At 36.5% G+C, this 20,543-nt stretch overlaps 1 protein-coding gene across 1 annotated transcript in view; it reads right to left on the reverse strand.

Annotated features, from left to right (window-relative positions):
- The window catches only part of LOC123235266 (aminopeptidase O (putative)), a 594,443-nt gene that overhangs the window by 156,823 nt on the left and 417,077 nt on the right, over positions 1-20,543 (reverse strand). The window contains exon 10 of the mRNA XM_044661380.1: positions 15,053-15,113. Coding sequence (XP_044517315.1) covers positions 15,053-15,113 — 61 coding nt within the window. The remainder of the gene's footprint in view (positions 1-15,052; positions 15,114-20,543) is intronic.

Raw genomic sequence — 20,543 nt, forward strand, 5'->3', positions numbered from 1 at the left:
CAAGAACTTATATTCAAACTGTAACTATTATTTAAAAAGCTTCAGAGAATTAGGTTATCTCAAATGTGATCACTTGACACCACTTTTTTTAAAACCAATGGATCAATAAGCTTCTCTACTCATAAGTAGCATACTTTCTTAAAAAACAAGTCTGGTATAACTGTACCTTTTACTCTCAATTCAATTAAACAGCATTAAGAACAAAATGTGTCCTAGCTGTTAAGGACACAAAAGACAAAATAAAGTCTCTGCCCTCAAGGAGCTTACATTATTCTGGGGAGACAGAATATGTACACAGAAAAGTAAATATAAAATATATTCAAAGTAAGTATAAAGTAATTTCAGGGGAAAGGAGAATATAGTAAGGCTCCCTTACCCACTGCTTTCCATGGTTTCAGCCAACCACAGAAGTGCCACCTCCTGTGTCTGATTTCAGTTACCCTGACCTCAAAATAAGTGCATGATCTCTTATGCTTTTACTTGTGGTGTCATTTTCACTTTCTTTTTAAATTTTTTGGGGGTATAAGGGGTTTGGGAGGCCTTAGAGAGCTGAAGAGAGGGGCAGAAGAGGGGAGACACTTCCCATCATGCCTGGGGCAGTTAGTATGCTGCTGGTATGCAGGAGATACAATTCCTGAGTCGTGGAGAGTAGGTTAAGATGATACTTTATATATGTGCATGTGTGTGTGGAGAACGATAATGAGATAAAGACTCTATGGGAAAGAGAAAGGAAGGGAATATTCCAATGAGGAGAAAAAGAAACTGGAAACTTTAGAGCCCCTGCAGGTAAGGTAGGCATAGCTAGAAGCCTGGTTTCCTTTACTTATATGTAACTAAAGTAATTTATGAGAATATATTCAATCAGCTATGAGGGAGGAGCAATAGATAGAGTACTGGGCCTGGAGTTAGGAAGATCTAAGTTCAAATCCAAATAGCCAACCTTATGGAATTGTTGAGAGGATCGAATGAAATATCATTTCTAATAAATATTTGTTCCCTTCCCCTTTGATCATATTTATTAAGCATCTACTATATGTCCTGCATTGCGCTAGGGGTTGAGGTTACAAGTACAACGAATGAAACAATCTCTACTTACAAGAAACTTACATTCTAATGAGGAAGATAACACATACATATTTAAGCATATCCAGAATAAATATAATAAATACAAATAAATACAAAGTGAATTATAAGGAAGCTTGAAAGGAAAGACACTAGCACATGAGCTAGTGGAGGGGAGCAATCAGGAAGGGATTTGAGTAGAAGGCCCAGGATTGTTTATTTAAGGGAAAAAAAGGGATTCTATGAAGGACTGATGAGGAGGACATACATTCCAGTTAGGGCAAAGAAACAGACAGGAGACAGAGTGTTGTGAGTTAAGAGGCCACTTTGGCTGTCCTGCAGAGTTTGAGAGTGGCTGAAAAGATAGACTGAGGTTAAGTATGAAAAGCTTTAAAAACTAAACAGAGGAGTTTATATTGTATCCTATAGGGAGCCCCAGTAATTGAATGAGTAGAGGAATAGCAGGACCAGATCTACACTCAAGGAAAATCTCTTTGCCAGTAGTATTTAGGATGAATGTTATGAAAGCAAAGTTTTCATTCAAAGAAATAAAAGATGCTCATTTTCACCTGGAAAAGTATGTGCTATATTTGGTGTGAGTCAACTTAATAGCCACAATGAATGAAAATCAGATGTGAAAGAAACAGAATCAACAAGTGAAAGATCAACTCAAAACATAAAAGTAAGGAATACCTTGTTTCATAGAGTCTTGGTGTCTCAGTATGATTACATCAATAAATAAGGGAGGAAGGAGCTGATTTTTTGTGGTTTATCATATCTTTAAGAGACTGAGTTTTAAAAAAAACAATTAACTCGTATACAAGGCAAAGCTAGATTCAGTTAAAAAGTACTGCTGTGGATCTTTTGAAAAACATTAGTCTCTTAGAAGTGTGATAAAATATGACAAACTAATTCTGAATTGAACAGTTAGATAAAAAATAAAATCAGTAGGAATTAAAAACTGTTCCACATTGTTTTTTGTATTTACTGATTAAACCACCCCCTCAAAGATCTTATGTAATATATTTATTTGAAAGAATCATTTCTCTGACATTTCCAAAATCTATCACCTCAAATTTCTCACATTAATGTGAAACTTGAATTTCTCATAGACATTATTGTTAGGGTACCTAAACTAGTATAAAAATGACTGATGAAGCTATGCTCTCTGTTGGAAGGCTGTCAAGAATGTTGTAAAGTAATTTCTGAAATGAACCCAAGTGGCTTTCTCCAAGTCAAAGACAGGTTGTCCCTTCTATCATAAAATCTCTTGCATCTTGTTTCACATCTTATCAAGTTCTCTGAGTTTAGCAATTGTAGTACTTGCCACATGAGACATAATGGTTTCTATCATCTAATCACATAGCAACTCATGGTGGACTGGGAAGGAGGTTGCTGGGAAGTGACGTTTTAACAAGATAAAACATTATCATGTTCTCTCAGTTTTGGAATTCAACATAAATGAACTAGTCAACTCTTGATTATTCTGAGTGTATGTGCATATTCTACATTGTGAAAGGGAATTTTTAAATCTTAACTTAATCAAGTACTTGGAGTGCTCTACCCGTTTAACTTAGCCAGGAACTTGAGAATCCTTTTGATAAAAATTCATACCCTCAGAGAGACCCCTGGGCAGTGCCAGGCAAATTAAGAAACTTTGATTGTTCCCGAGATGTGATAGACCAACCCACAGTGAAAGGAAGGAGAAACCAGAGAGACAGGAAGTGACATGGAGAAAACTGCTTATAAAAAGGCTAGCTGAGGGTATTCTGATTCATTCTGCTGCCTTGGTGGCTCTTGCTGAAAGAGGGATTCTCCTGCGTGGCACTTCTGTGTTGGAGGACTTCTGCATTGGAGATTCTGCATTGGTGGCTCAAGGAATTTGGCTTTGATAACTCGCTTGGGTTGAAGAGACACTGGCCTTTCAGCTCTTCTCCTGTCTTTAGTGGGACTCAGATGCAGATTTAGTTAATTTAGCTAGGCAATATTTTCTACCTCCTCCCTACTTTTCCCTCTTTACTATCTCTACCCTGCTGTAATAAAGCTACTAAAACTACTAACATCCTTGTGACTTAAGAGTTAACTTTATAAATAGCGACCACAACAATTCTTTTTAACCATTATTACAATTGGCCAATTTTAATTATTACAATATGTATATTTTACATTTTACTTTTCCTCCTTATTTCTTTTTTGTCCGTTTAAACAATTGATCATAAGTCCCCCATCAAGATGAAATTCATATCACTTATTTTGGTTCTGTCAGTAGTTAAGGATATAGCCTTGTAGAAGGTTGAAATTAATAGTTAAAGTGAGGTTTACTAGCTTTTTTGCCTTTTAAATAGGTGTGAACACAATCTGATAAACATTCTTATGTAGAAGAGCTTAATCTTTTTGGCACCACAAGGTACAACCAAGACCAATAAATAAAAGTTATTCAATAGATTTTAAGTTCATAAGAAAGAACTTCCTAACAAATAGTATTAAAAATAAAATTAGATGCCTTGTGAATGCCCTATTACTTAAGAAATCTTCACATAGTACCAGTCAGAAATGATGTAGAAGAGGGTCACAATAGATTGCAATTGAACTAGATAACTTCTAAATTCCTTTTACTCTCAAGTTCTATGATCCTATGAAAATTATTGAACATATATTTGGAAGATAATTTTAAATTTTAAATTTTGTAGTTATTTATGGGTTTTAATGATCCATCAGATCACACAGGATTCACAGGGATCATAGATTTAGGGCTAGAAGGAACCTTGGAGGCTATCTGGTCCAAGACCCTCATTTTACAGATGAGAAAACAGCGACTCAGAGAGGTTAATTGCCTTATCCAGGAACATATAGCTTCTAAGTGTCTGTGATGAGATTGAAACCAGAGACCATCTGACTCCCAAGTATAGCATCTAATCCACTGTGCTACATGTTCTCCATCTCTTAAGATCACAAAAAATGGAAGGTTGCCTGAAAACTATCTGTTTCGGAACCTCAGCAAACACTGCGGTGCTCTGGCTAATGTATGAGTGAGGTGAATTCTACAGATACATACAGTCACTTTAATACAGATCCATTTATATTTATTTTTATCTCCTGGGAAAACTGAGATCATTCTATGCCCTCCTTATTGATGCAATCATTAGTCTCCCTTTCTAGCTGGAGGTAGCTAGGTGGCACAATGGATAAAGTGCAGGGCTTGCAGTCACAAAGATCTCAGACCTTCCTAACACCTCAAGGAAGTCAGCACAGCACTCAAGCTACCCACCAGTTAGCCATCTCTAACTCTTGCCATATAACCAGGCCATCTTCTTCCCTCATATATTTCCATGATAAAATCTTTTGTCATACTTCTTCAGACCACTATTTGTTTTATGTTGCAGATTACTTATGTCTGCCATGTGCTACTCCATTAGTTTCTCATTGTTAATTCCTGAGAGACTATGGTGTTCTGCAACATGCAATCATACACCATTGGTAGAATATTAGTATGAAAATGGTGAGCTTTGGGTATTTAATTTAAATCTGAGATCACTGGAAAGTTTTACAATCTCCTGAGAGCCTTACGATTTGTTTTCCTCTTCCTATCTCATTCTTTTACAATCTTTCCCACATTTATACATATTTCAGTCAATGTTGTGATGGTAAAGATATGTACTACTATGGAATACTATGAAAGTTTGCCCATTCCTTCCCCACCAACACCCTCACAAAGGATAGTCTTGAAGCATGTGTAGATGAATCTCATAAAAGTTTTATATAGATGGGAAAGTATGCATAGAGGTCAGTAGTCGTTGATGTTTTCTCAGCTGCCTTTTTCAGTACTAGTAAAGTTTCAGACTTTTTCCATGCTTTGGTAGAATTGATACCCTGAAACTCTTACTTATCCACATACTAGGCTAACTAACCTTTGTCTAATCCAGCAATTCTCTCCCAATTTTGTTCTCTTTTGTAAGTATATTTAATATTATAATGTCAGTGTCTAAATTCAGAGGCTCTATTATCCTGAATGATGAAAAAAACTTGGTATGAAAATCTTTTCATTAGTCCCCAAATTCTACTACTTGGCATTAAATTTGGGCTTTTCCCTACAGTGGTTTAGAATGAAGGCTCCTTAAATTCCAGGAGTTTAGAAATTAGCAAGGGATTTGATCAGTTGCTGTTACCCATTTCAGATCCTTCCCCTGGCACAGTCAGTGCCTCTCAGAACGAGAGATTCTATGACAACCCAAGTGTTCATCCTAGAGAAGGGAAATGAAAATCCATGCACAAAGTTGCCCAAAGGAGATTTACTGAAGGATATTCTTTACAGATGTCTGGAGAAAGGAACTTGGTGCTGTGGGCCTCCAAATCTGCATCCAGCTTAGGTAGCTCTAGAGATAGTTTCCTAGCTTTCATTTTTCTTCCTGGGACAAGCCCCTTTCCATATGCCCATGTTCAAAGATTTAAGAGTTGTCTTTCACACCTCTATCTCCCTGACTCTTCACACATCCAAATGGTTGCAAAGTTTTGTTGACTCTACTTCTACAACATCTCTCAAATTCACTGCTTCTCTTAGAAGGTGGTCTGTAGGAATTGCCATGGTTAGAAGAAATCCATTACCTAATGACCTACTTTTGGTTCTAAATTTTTAAAACAGGCTAGTCTTCTGACAAAAAATAAATAAATAAGTTTGGGATCAGCTGGGTGGCTCAGTGGATTGAAAGCCAAGCCTAGAGAGGGGAAGTCCTAGGTTCAAATCTGACCTCAGACACTTCCCAGCTTTGTGTGTGACCCTGGGGAAGTCACTTGACCCCCATTGCCTAGCCCTTACCACTCTTTCCCCTTAAAACTGACACAGTATTGATTCTAAGAGGGAAGGGAAGGGTTTTTATTTTTAGATAAACAAATAAATAAATTAAATAAAGTTCATTGTTAGACTTCTACTCACAATATTCCTAGATGGTTAGGACATACAATTTCTCTAGTTCAGGGGGCAGCTGGGTAGCTCAGTGGATTGAGAGCCAGGCCTAGAGCCAGGAGGTCCTAGGTTCAAATTTGGCCTCAGACACTTCCCAGCTGTGTGACCCTGGGCAAGTCACTTGAACCCCAGTGCCTACCCTTACCACTCTTCTGTCTTGGAGCCAATACACAGAATTGATTCCAAGATGGAAGGTAAGGTTTTAAAAAAAATAAAAAAAATTTCTCTAGTTCAGACCTTCATTTCTTCTCACCTAAATTTTTGAAAAAGCCTTGTTAATAACTAGTGTTCCTGACTACAATTTATTCTTTTTCTAATCCTTCAGATAATTTATCAGACTGTAATACCCTTATCATATCCTTGTACTACATTTCATTGCCTTTCGTGAATGACTAAATAAAGCATACACAGTGCACAAGAACTGAGAATACAAATGCAAAAAAAAAAATCAGTTCTTGCCACAAGGCACTTACACTTTATGGGGATGAGAATAGAATGTATGCACAGATAAGGACATAGAAGGTAATTTGAGGAAGCAGAGATCATGGAAAACTGGGTAAGGTTTCACTAAGAAGATGCCATTTATGTTGAACCTTGAAGAATGATAAGGATTAGACAAGGAAGGAATATCTCAAGCATAGGGAAAAACTCATACAAATTCATAAAAATCTATACTTTATACTCTTTCTAAATCTTTATTCATTGGTCTCATCTTCTCTTGTTCATGTCTGGAATCGCTTTCTATCCTTCTCTCCCTCTCTCCTTGATCTCTACCAATTGAATTTCCTCCTTTCTGCCAATGCTTAACTCATGCTACTTTTTCCATAAAACTTTCCTGACCTTTCTTCCCCTACTACTACACAAATGTACACTTCAAAATGAAATATTTCTCCTTAAATTTCTCATTTTTACTTTGCTTAGATTTCTTCTTTGTACTTACTGTATTTTTCTTATCTTTAGATGTGTATTTTGTACCTCTAACCCCATTGTAAATTCTTTCTGGCCTTCATACTTTCTGTCCTTTGTATCCTCAGCATTAGCACCTAGCATGATGGCTTGCACACAGTGGATACTTAATAAATGCTCAATTATTAGTTTAGCTCTACTTAATCCATTAAACCTTAGGAAAGGCTCCATTAATTTCTTCTACATGTGGAAATGGATATGCAAAAAGAGTAGTGAGGATTCTTTCATTTCATGCATCTCAGAAAACTGAAATCTATCTGCAGAATATCATTATTAGAAGTTACATTTTATGAAGAATCATTTCTAATGTTGATGGTACAACTAGCTTCAGATTTGTACTATATGTATGGCAAAGTGCTATACATAGGCATTGCCACTCAGAGATTGGGATCTGCTTTTCTTTGCTTCTTTAGAGCTCATATTTATTTCTCTACTGCTGTGCTGGCTAATTCCAGATTTTTTATGATTTCCATTTAGTGTGGGTGATGAGGATAACCCAAGTCAACCACGGCATTTGCCATTTTGGCAGAACACAAAAACGGCTCTTTAGTTGAAAACTTCACCAGCATAATGTGAATGTCTTGTCATGAATGACTTCAATTGCCCAGCCACAAAAATTAAAAGGCAGAACAAAGGGCTTCTGAGCAACTTTAGGAGCTCTGGTAATGTTAGTCTTGGTCTGGTATATTAGTAACTTTATATTATAATGAAGTGAACAATGAACAAGGTATCCCATTCACTGAGCAGCTCCCATAACTGGGGGTTCCTTGATCCGAAGCTTCTTTCACTGAAGTGGAAACCTGCTCTTGGAGAGCATGAGAAGTGCTGAAAGCAGGTAAATTATCATCAAAAAATATAAATAATCAGAGGAAATGGGTGGAAAAGATTAAAAGGAGCAGTCTGCATTCTCCAAGGAAAAGAAGAACACTAAATCATCATCCTTTCTGCCTGATCATGTTGTTTTTACAGAATAGTTAAACACCCAAGGAAATACCAGTTTGGTCTAAAAGACAATTTATAGCTGGGTTAGCCCCACTGCTTCTGGATATGTTTTTATAGCAGGCTCCATTAGTTGATAGCATAGATTTCTATCTACACTAGAAGCTATTAACTAGTGCTACTAAAATTTGGGGGAAAATATACTCTACGGAACTAAATTTTCCTCTAAAATTTTAAATTTTCCTTGGTCAAATTACACATTTGGTGGTAGACAAACCCTTTCAATGGTAAATAACAGATACCCCCTTGCAACAAGTCAGTCAGTCAAAAAGCATTTAGTAAATAGTTACTATATGTCAGGCATTGTGCTAAGTGCTAGGGACACAAAGACCACCCTTCTGAGAATGGATTAAAGTGAAGGTCAATCTCAATGCTCTCAGCCTGATGCTGGGTGTCCCTGCTTCCAGGAACAAAATTAAGGACCCTTTCTTTTCTCTCCCCTCAGGGTCAAATGCTCCAAATAGCAACTCAGTTGTTCACAAGGCTAAAATATGGAAATCAGCTTTCTCTGCTCCCTGCTATCCCCCCTCCTCCAATCCCTAAAAGTCCCTGGGAGCCTTTTAAAACAGCCAGTTGTGGAACTTTCTTTTAGAGGTTTTGCAGCAAATGCTCCCTTTGAGAATGTAAAAACTCAGCTATTCAGTACCCAACATAATAAATTTATACATGAATGAATGAAGCCTGACTTTCACTAAAAAACAAACATATAAGCATATTGTACTAGGGAAAAAGAGGACCTAGGTTCAGATTCTGGTTTTGTGACATTAGGCAAGTCAGATTTACATAGGTGGACAGTGTTCCCATCTGTGAAACTACCTGGAATGCATCTCTTTTCCCCACTGGATATATCTTCAGCAGGACCTCCTACTGACCCAGGAGCTCCCCTTCAAAACAACAAAAATTTGGGGGGATAGGAAGGGAAAATCCCATTTTCTACCTCTATAAGGAGGCCTCCTTAAGCTTTGACTGCTATACTGCCTAGAGCTCTTCAGGACTCAGCTAAAGTCTGAAAGGAGGTAGCTAATGCTTTTTTCTTCTGTCTTCCTGTTCCCTCTAGATTTAAAGGGCATTTTTCCCTTATAAAAGGGCTGGACTAAATGCATTTCTATAACCTCTGTAACACTTCAATTAACAATGTCATTATACCTGGGCCTTCAGTGACTATATTAACTAAGGAAGGCAGGATGGGGCAATCTTATCCCTCTTCAATTATACATGGAAGAGAAGCCCACAGGCACAAAGGTAATCAGAGGCAAAGCTGAGATTCTAAAACTAGGCCCTCTAACTCCAATTCCAGCACTTTTCCCACCATACCAAATAATTAAACCATCCCATTATGTTAAAGTAGCTATTCAAGGTTTTGCTACACTTAGTAAAGTATCAGCAATTCTTCTGCCCATTAGGACTAAACCAAATGAATACTTTTTATCATACAAACCAGGCTCATGCATCATGTTCCACTGATATTGTGAATACTCTTTCAAGGATCTAAATTAATATCATTATTTAGATAAAATTTCATAACAGTAGTGGAATAGATGTGTAAGAGAAAATTAGATGGATGGAAGGATAACAGAGAACGGCTCCTTCTGATCTTTAGTTTTTTGCCTTACTGACATCCTGAGGCACTCAGGCCTTTCTTAGGGTATAGTATTAAAACTGGACCATATTTCAGTAGATTGTCAATAAGGAACCAGTGGATCCTTTGCTATTCAATTTGATGTAAATAATTGTCCAAAGAATTATGGTAAGCTGTAGATAAAATTATAGTTATGACACAGACACAGATCTCAAGTTCACTATCTACTCAAGAGGGAATGTGTAATTAATTTCTGTACCCTAAAACTCCAATTCCCAGCATCCCATGTTCCTTCTCATATTGTATGCTGACATAGGGAGAATATAAATTTGGTGTAGCCCGCCTCTCTCTCTCTCTCTCTCGCTTCTTGTGATCCTGTTTGGTGGAGGTGGTGTGAGGTAAGTGGCAGGTGAATTTACTCACATGGTCTTATATTTATATTATTACCTTTTTATTCCTTTACTTGAAGTGATTATTAATAAACTTTATAAAATATAATACTTAGAGTATTGGACATTAATTTAAATCCTACATTTATGACAACAATGAAGAGAAAAGAATCCTTAATTTTCTTTTAAGAAAGCAAGAATTTGAGTAAAGAATATGGAGTAGATAATTTTGAAAAACTGCATTTCTCTCCTGCTGCTGCCTTCTCTCTCTCTCTCTCTCTCTCACACACACACACACACACACACATACACACACACACACACACACACACACACACGGAACTCAAGCTGCTCTTGCTACTGTTGTTGCCATCACATCTCTTGAACACACACAAGCTAGGAGTCCTTGCAAGCTGCTTTCTGGGTGACTGGTAAAGTATAAATCTCTTTTTCTCTAAAATTGCTAACAGCTGAGTGCATTGCTAGCTGTGACCTGGTAAGCCAAGTTTGTTTGTTTGTTTTTTTAAAGCAACAATTAGCCTCTAACCCTCCTGACTCCTTTGGGGGGGTGGGGTAGGGGAGGAAGCTACCATCTCACAGCTCAGAATCCCAGAGTGTTGGAGAAAGTTAACAATTTCAGCTCAGTTTTTTGTTGTTGTTGTTATTAGAGGTATTAATTATTGAACTAAATTGAGAAAGTTTAGCCTTATCTTACTCCTAGGAATTTGCTCTCTCTTTAAGGCCTTTCCTAAACCCCCATGTGGGTCTCAAGTGTAGTAGCTGCTTAAACTCTTTTTGCTCTCCCAGACCAACTCAGTTAAGCAGCTCTGAGGAGTTTTGACATTCACTGCACCTAAAATAGAAAGCTTTTGTTTTCCCTCATTAACTTAGCCTCAGGCTAAAGCCTTTAGGCCACTCTCCATTCAAAGGCTGATTGGGGTATGTCTCCATCTACTAGCCTCTTGAGGTTAGCCAATACATACTAGACTAGCACCTACTAAAAGGAAGTAGATTTGCAACCAATTTAATAAGTAGAATTGCAAGCATGGCCCAGTTTCCTGCCTATCTCAAACAGCTCTGATTCCAGGAGAGCATTACAGAGTTTGCACAGTTCAAAGTTTTGGGGTGTCTTTTCTTACTACTGTTCCTGGTTGCACTTGTCCTTGCGATTAGCTTGAGTAAGCCTGAGATTCAGGGAGGAGATTCATCTCCCTACACTCCCTTGCCATTTTGCCCTGCCCAGTCTCTGCAATGCACCCAATATGGGGTTCATCCACACTATGCCCAGTGTGGGGATGGGGAACCTCAGAAGTGTGACCAAAGGAATCTAGGTGGATGATGATACTGGGGAGGGGAAGGAACCTTAAAGAGTCTGGAGGTGAATTTTTAGCTTTTCAGACTCTATTGCTAACTTTCAGTTTGTTCCCCTCCAAATAGTGAAGAAGACTCTGTAATGTGGCTATTGGGATTGGAGAAAAGGACACTTGAATTCAGTGCCTGTATCCTGTCACATATATTGTATTTGCTGATTGCTTTTTTTAAGATTTAATTTTGTTTGTTAAGTTCACATATTGATCTAATCGAATATATTCTGTTACACTATGTCACTTTCTGTTACTGTGTTTTAGCCATTAGCTGTTACATTGTCTTTATTTGTACCTCCCCATATGACTAGACTGGAGAAAATTCCACTGTAAAAGCACATAAACAATTTGTGCAAATCTTTTTCTGTGGCAAAACCATAGGCCCTAATGGATGCTGGGTTTGTCACCAGATCCATTGAGATCACATGTTGTCTAAACAGCCTTTTGTTCCTTTTTGCCTTTGTTAATTGTCACATAGATGATGATGGATGGACTCCATCAAACTGGTTACAACCTTTGGAGAATTTAATGACCTAAAAATATAAATGGATTTTAAGGGGTCTTCAAAAGTGATATTTTTAGATATCTAGCAGTACCACTACCTCTGACTGATTATTTGCCTGCCTTTGAGTTGTTTGTAACAAAAGGTAAGGGTCCATTTAGTAGTTGAAGTGAAGTGCAATGGCACTATTCTATTCCCCACCTCTGCATTTATAAAAATGTAATGGATGAGACATCAGAAGTGATTTTCACTATTGTATTCCTCGCCTCCACATTACAATGGATGGGACATATAAAGACATGCCTTTTACAACTGTTACAGTCTCCTACCAAAGGAGGGAGGGTTTCACAAGGGACTTGGTTACCTTGTGATGGGTTATAATCTCATCTGGGAGGTGGGAAGGTTTTCCCAGGGGGCTTTGTAACCACTAGATGGGTTTTTTATATTTGCAACTCTTCAGCTTACTCTACCCTTTGACCAGAATGATCTATATTCTTGGTGACATTTTAGACCTAAAAGGTTTTCATTAGCAGTACAGAGGTTTGTGTTTTTCTGGGCTCCTCTGCCACATTTTGGAATGATGGCAATAATAGACTTTATTAAAAATATCTCAGCCAAGGTTGAAAGATTGGCTAGATCTGGAGAACCTGTGACAAGTATCCATGAACTTCAAAGATTTTTTTTTTAAATGTCACACAGCAACTCATGTGAATCCTATATGGTTGTGAGATTGTTTGCTATTGTCATTAAATGGGCTCTTGTGATTTGGGGAATTTTGGTACTTCTTTGAATGTGCATTACCTGTTATACTACTGTTTTATAAAGCTGTTACTTGGTGAAAATCATTTGCACTCACAATGTAGATCATGGCCAAGTTAAAAAGGAAATAGATCTCATTTTTGGGTGAGAAACCTTTGTATTTACCTCCTCTCCTTGGCAAACACAGTGTGTCACTGATTGTGAACTATATATTTTTGATTTTTTAAAATTTTATTATTGCTTTTCCTTGTATGTATAATAGAGTATTTGAGGCTTCTTTTTTCTCTCATTTTTTGTACTTAAAGAACATTACCAGGATTAGTGTTTTTTTAATTTTGTACTAATATAAGCTTACAATATCCATTAGCCCTAATATTAATACAGACCAAAAAGCTTTAGACTATGGAAACCTGCTGTTAATTGTTAAATATTATGGGACTTTGATTTATGATTGTGTCTGATTCCAGGAGAAAGGATCACAAAAGAGCCATTATACAGTGCTAAGGAGCACAAGGTCAAGGAGATCAACCAATCCAGTGGAATTGATGAGAATCTGCACCAAGATAGAGGACTTGTTTGGGGGTTGGAGGAAGTGGCTGTTTGACAACGTCAGATACAGGATTTCCCTGTGCCAGGCTCAGAAAAAGTACCTCGGCTTAGCTATAATGCTGGCTCCCCTATCCCTGAGAGTGAAAGTAAAATAAGAGCAGGGAATGATATTTCCCATTTCCTGCAAAAATCTAGTTCCTTTTCTGTCTTTCACAAATATGGCAATTTTCTGTAGTCTTGGCTGCTGATTGAGTGAGTGCATATTTCTGCAATGGTCCTACAGACTTATGGGACATAAATCACTTTATTAGGCTCTGATTCTAGGATCTGTTGTGGGCTTACTCTCTCTTGCTTACTCAGAATTTTTACATATGATTTAATTTTTTTTCTATTTGGGTTTTTTTTTAATGTTTTTGAATTCCTTTTTAAAATTGATTCACATACCTCATAACTCAGCCATGTATCCCTGGATGATTCTGTCAACACCCACCTCAGGGGGGATTGTATAATTTGGAATATAATTCTACATTTATAAAATTTTTCTTGTTTGAGAGTAATTTTAGAATAAGAAATTTGCTGCCTCCTCTAATCAAGAAAGTGAACTGTTTGAAGAAGGTACCATAGAGATGCCTGCAGAAACCATACACTATACCAAAAGATCCAGAATGAACTTTGGGATATAGTGAAATCAAACTGTGGAGGGTTGAACACATTTATTTTGTATATACTCTCTTATGCCTACCTAAGGGGACTGCCCCCTAATTGGGTTTTTGCCAATGCGCCTAGCAATTATTGGTTTTGTTCTCTTTCTCTTTTATTTCCCTTTTATCCCCAAATTATTGTAATTTCCCCTTCGAGAGTACCTCTAGTTACAGATCTTTAGAGATATAAGTTGGTTATGTGTACTGATTCTATGGGGAAACTAGGAATGTAAATCTGGGAGATTTCTACATTCTCGTTTCCCATGGGAATCACAGGGGGGATTGGGTAATTAATGTACCCTAAAACCTCAATTCCCAGTATTCCATGTTCATTCTCACATTACATGTTGAGGTAAGGAGGATATAAATTTAGTGTTGTCCTGCCTCTCTCTCTCTTCCTGTGATCGTTTGGTGGAGGTGGTGTGAGGTGAATAGCTGGAGAATCTACTTATGTGTTCTTATATTTTGTTAGATAATTACCTTTTTATTCTTTTACTTCAAGTGATTATTAATAAATTTTATAAAATATAATACTTGGAGTATTGGACATTAATTTAAATCCTACAGGAAAAATGTATCTTTGATAAAAAGAGATTGTGGAAAAACCAAGGTAGTCCAAACTCACAAAGTGCTATGAAAAATATAAAGTATAGATCATTTTTAACTAAGAACATGGAGTGTCAGAAAAAGCTTCATAGAGGAAGTGCTACCTGAATTGGGACCTGAAGAAAGGGAGGGATTCCAGCTGATAGAGAAGGGGAGATATAAGGAAAAGAGGAGCTGGCTTTAGGCATAAAGATAATATGAAGAAAGGAATGAAAATAGGAATCTCCAGTATATGAGGAAAAGAAGTAGGACATATGACTGGAAAGGAAAGATTTTGAGCCTGGATTATTTTGGAGTTTGGTGGTAAAAATCAGAAACAGAATATAGGAGGAAGGGAAAAAAAAGGCTTTGGTGACCAGACTGAATTCTAGCAAATGGACTTGATAAATAGTTCTCTAGAAGCGTAAAATGCCCCTATTCAAAAGATAACACAGTATCACATAACAATTTATGTAATGCACAATTCATATTGTACCATCTCACTTAAAGCACATGGTCATATAGATAGTTGGTTAGTAATAGTCCCCAAATTGACAGACTGAAATTAATTTCATTGCCATTATAACACTAATAGTACACTAAGTGGAAATGTACAAAGATACAAGTAGGGGGTTACCTTTGGTATTCCAGAAGTATCAAGCCAGTTCTGAAAGATATCTTCCACAGATAGCCCAAGCCTTTAAAAAAATCAAAGGATTAAATAATAATTACATTTTGCTTTTTCATAAAATAGTTCCCTCTGCAAAACAACAAACTGGGAAAAAATTTTAAGATAAATTTCTCTGACAAAGGTCTCACTTCTTATATATATTAAGAACTAAGTCAAAATTTATAAGAATTCAAGTCATTACCCAATTGATAAATGGTCAAGGATATGAACAGGCAGTTTAATGATGATGAAATCAAAACCATCAATAATAACATGAAAAAATGATCTAAATCACTCTTGATTAGAGAAATGCAAGGTACCACCTCATACCTCTCAGATTGGCCGATATGACAGTAAAGGAAAATGATAAACATTGGGGTGGATGTGGCAAAATTAGGACACTAATGCATTGCTGGTGGAGTTGTGAACTGATCCAACCATTTTGGAGAGCAATTTGGAATTATGCCCAAAAGGCTATAAAAGAATGATCCAATATTGGATCCCTTTGATCCAATAATACCATTACTAGGTCTGAATTGCAATGAGATTTAAAAAATGGGAAAAGATCTGTTTGTACAAAAATATTTATAGCTGTGTATGTATGTGTATATATATACATATATATATATATATACATATATACACATATGTATATATATATATATATGTTATCACTTGGACACATTTCCAAAATATTTATTTGTAAAAGAGTAATACTTTAAAACCAAAACCCCAAATCAAATACCCATATAAACCAATGATAAATCATGTTTTCTTCTGGAAGAAATATATATTCTTGGCAAAAAGGACCATAATTCTATGGATCAAACAGTATTTTGTAATGTACTTGTACTAAACCCATGCTCTTTTTAGTTTATCTCCATAGATGAGATAGAACTTAAAATTTAAAGGCATATTCTATTTGATCCTTTAAATAAATCTCATTCTTGGGAAAGGAAAAGTAAGGGTGTAGCAAAGGAACATATATATATATGATATATATGTATGTATATATCATATATATATATATATATATCATAAAAGTTAAGCACTGGTATTCCCAAAGTAGGATTTTTATTGAAAGAATTTGCTGGCTGGCATTTTATTTTTGAAAGATTCAAAAGCATAACATTTTTTAAAATAATACTTTTAACCTTTTGCTTTTATATTGCCTAGATTTCCCAATGTTCTTCTCTCTCACCATCTCAAAGGGCTATCTCTTATAAAAAAAAGATTATTATTTTTTTAAAAACCCTACCTTTACTCTTAGAATTAATATTGTATATTGGTTCCAAGGCAGAAGAGCAGTAAGGGCTAGGCAATGAGGGTTAAGTGACTTGCCCAGGGTCACACGACTAGGAAGTATCTGAATTTGAACTCAGAATTTCTAATCTGTATGAAAGATTGTGTTTTTAAGAAAATGAGGAAAAGCAGCTGTGTGGCTCAGTGAATAGAGAGGTAGGTGTGAATATGGGAGGTCCTCAGTTCAAATCAGACCTTACACACTTCCTAGCTATGTGAACCCCCCCCCCCCGGTCAAATCCATTACTGCTCTTCTGCCTTGAACTGATATTTAGAATGAATTCTGAGAGAGAGAGAGAGAGAGAGAGAGAGAGAGAGAGAGAGGGGGGGGGGGGCAGGTCAGCAAAATTGATTGATATGTCAAAAAAAATCTGTTACATGCAGCATGTAATTTTTTGGGTCAAGCTTGTTATTTATAATTTTGCAAAATTTATTTTCAACTGTTTTGGCGGTATTTGTCTTTATACTCATATTGTTGTTGTTATTGTGTGCATTATTTTTATCAGTTCATATAAGTCTTTCCATGACACTCTGTATTCATTATATTCACCTTTTCATATAGCATCTTCTTACATTTGATTTGTCATGGACAGTTTGGTGAAGGTTATGGACCCATTCTCAGAATAATGTCTCTAAATGAATTAAGAGGCACCTAGATATGGCACAGTAGATAGAGTGCCAACCCTGGAATCAGGAAGACCTGGATTCAAATTTGGCATCAGACTCTTCCTAGTTGTGTGACCCCACTGGCTAAGTCACTTAACCTCAGTTGCCTAGCCCTTGCCCCTGTTCTGTCTTAGAACTGATATTAAGATAGAAGGTGAGGGTATTTTAAAAAATGAATAGATTAGGATTAGAAAAGAAATAAAGTGTATTGAAATAGTTATATATATATATATATGTATGTATATGTGTATATATATATACATATATATATAAAAAAACAGGTATTTACTTTGTTCTGAGTGTTTTGATACTACAGAAAGTGCCAGGAAGGCAGCTGGGTAGTGTAAAAGTGAAATTTGGAAAATGCCATCTAAAAATATATATATATTTCTATGGACATGGGAAATGTATCAAACTACATTTCCCGGGGTCCAACGGGTTTCCGGTTCCGGTTCTTTGGGCATGGGGACACCTACGTCTTGACGCAGGGAAGAGTTTATAATCTCCGGGGTTAGGAAGGAGTGGTCTCTTGGCCAGCAGACTCGGGAGGAGAGAGGTAACAAAATGGAGGCGGCAGTTTTGAATGCTTACAAGCGTGTGGTCTAATTATCTATCAGCATGGCTTTAATTAAAATACTAATAATTATTATTATATCAGCCTTTATCATTTTTAATATTAACAGTAGCTCAGTGGAGTGAGAGTTAGGCCTAGAGACAGGAGGTCCTAGGTTCAAACCCGGCCTCAGACACTTCCCAGCTGTGTGACCCTGGGCAAGTCACTTGACCCCCATTGCCCACCCTTACCAATCTTCCACCTATGAGCCAATACACAGAAGTACAAGGGTTTAAAAAAAAAAAAAGTGCCAGGGGAGCTAGATGGTGCTGTCAATGGAACATAGGATGTGAAGTTGAGCCTCAAGCACTTATCAGGTGTGTGGAATCTGGGCAAATCATTTAACTTCCCTCATATACAGTTTCCTCATCTGTAAAATGGGGACAATAATAGTACCTACCCTGCAAGGTTTTTGTGAGGATAAAAGGAGATATTTGTAAAGTGCTTTGCATGTAGCTGTAAACGAATATGTATATATAGTTTGCTATATAAAGAGAGCCTTTCTTTTTTGCCAATAAGCTCCTTGGAGTATGGTCAAACAGTAGAATCTGTGAATTAAAAGGTATGGAAATTTTAGACATTTATTTGCATAATTCTGAATTGCTTTCCAAAATGGTTAACTAATCCACAACCCTATCAACAATGCATTAGTGTACCAACTTTCCATAACTTCCATAACTATTCCAATTAAAAAGCAGTTAAATTAATGAAAGACACTTAAAAAATCACTGAGGGTACTGGAAGAATGAAAAACTAAATGTTAGCTTAGTAAGCTCTAGAATTAAGTCTGAGTTTCCTTATATGTATAAATTGAAAATGCCCATAGAATAAAGCAAGTAAAATGAATAAAAATGATACTTAAGGTCCAATTCAGACTTGATAACTACTAAATAGATCCTGCTTCCCCTGACCGCTTCTAACATTAATATCTGTTTTTAGAATCATTTAATTCTAAAGCTGGGAGTAACCATAGAGCTCATTTTGTCGACATGACTCATTTGGTCTGCTTTGACTCTGAATCAGGAAGAAACATTCCCACTTGTTATATCTTAATCTCCTAATATGTAAAATTTCTTTGCCCTCATGAAACTGCTAAATTGAATAACCCTTAAAATTAATTAGTATATAATGTATTCAGGGGTCAAATTGCTACATTGTTTCTTCCTTTGATTAAATTTAGCTTGCAGAATCTCAGGAAGATGACAAAGTAAGGGGTCTTCTAAGGACAATTCTTAGGGCCCCCAATACCAAAAATATAAATAAAGACTTCCAAATGCAGACGATTCAACAATAATGTGAAAACTAAAAATGGAAAAAATATATTAAAAAAAGTAATCCTTGTAGAAAAAATAACTGAAGACTGACTCATCAACTCGGTATTCCTGATGAATTCCTCCCTCTCTTTCCTCTCTTGCTCAATTCACACCCAGTCTGAGGAGGCTCTGCGGCAATTATAGGGATCTGCTTTCTTTTGGAAGTTAATATCTTAACAGTGATCTATGGGGAAACTCCCTTCCAAAGGCCAGGTGAAGGTCCCATTGCTCTGGGCACTAGAACTTTTCCCCAACCCAATTCAGTTAATCTGTTAGCAGTATTAGGGGACCTAACTTCCAGGGTGATTTGAGGTCAGTGAATCCAGTCATACTAGAGGATAGAGAAACAGGAGGGGCTTGTGGAACTGAGGAGGTGTATGAAGTCTGGGAGACCTGGATGGGGAGAAAACAGAAGAGCAGCAATGCAGGACTGGTTACAGTTTTTTAAAACAGATCACTGGATAACAAACAAGTAGCCATGTAGGATAAAAAAAAAAGTAAAGAAACCCAGAAAGTTAAAAAGGTTTTTCAGAACAATTCTCTTAACCTTTTGGAGGGAGGTTTTCTTCCCAGCCTTTTCAAGATTAGTCTCCAAGGTGAAGCCTAGGGTAGTGATGGGCAACCTTTAGAGTTTGGTGTATCAAAATTTGCCAAAAAACTGAGCACAACTTGGGTGGTGTGTCACTTTATGGAAAAAAAAACCATAATTTCAGGATATTTGTAGTTTAAATAAAAACGTATAATGGTAATATATAACTATATTTAATAAACCAAAATAGGTAAATTAATATAGGTAGAATTGTCATCTATAGTGCACAGAGTGTCTACATTACACTACAGCATATGTTTCATCCTCAGCATGTGGCCACATGTCATCAAAAATGGCTAATTTGTCAGTGCTGACACATGTGTCATACGTTTGCCACCACCGGTCTAGGGAATACATAAAATCAATTGTAGAGTGATGAGAGTCAAATGGACTCAACAACAGTGGTCTGTAGAGTCTCTATGGGTCTCAACTACTCCCCCTTAACCTTTGAAAGACACAGATTTCCTCCAACCATTGTGATCTGAGACAAAAACAGAGGACAAACTTGAAGAAAGAACCATATCAATAAAAGAATTAATCTAAAGTGAAGAGGTCTTCTCCAAAAATTCTATGAAAAAGAAAACCAGAATAGTGAACAGAATAGTGAATCTCTCAAAAGAATGGAAAATTATTGATAATTATCTTAAAGATTATTCCTTATCACTAAAGAAGAAATAAGGACTCACAACCAGAAATTGGGAAAGATGACAAAAGAAGGAAATACTCAACTTTGTAAGGGATGTAGAAAGACAAGTGCATTAATACTTGGTTAGGAGAATTGTGAATCAATGTGAAAAGCAATTTGGAATTGTGAAAATAAAATAAAATGTCTATAGCTTTTGACCCAGAAATGTCTCCATAAGCACATACCTTAAGAAAGTTAGTGTTAAAAAAATAAGTCTGCATACTCCAAAATAATTATAGCAGCATTTTTTTAAACAGTAAAGAAGCAGAAATAAAATGCCTGTAAAATTG

The sequence above is a fragment of the Gracilinanus agilis genome, chromosome 1 (genome assembly GCF_016433145.1).
Source record: "Gracilinanus agilis isolate LMUSP501 chromosome 1, AgileGrace, whole genome shotgun sequence".
In the NCBI taxonomy this organism is placed as follows: Eukaryota; Metazoa; Chordata; class Mammalia; order Didelphimorphia; family Didelphidae; genus Gracilinanus; species Gracilinanus agilis.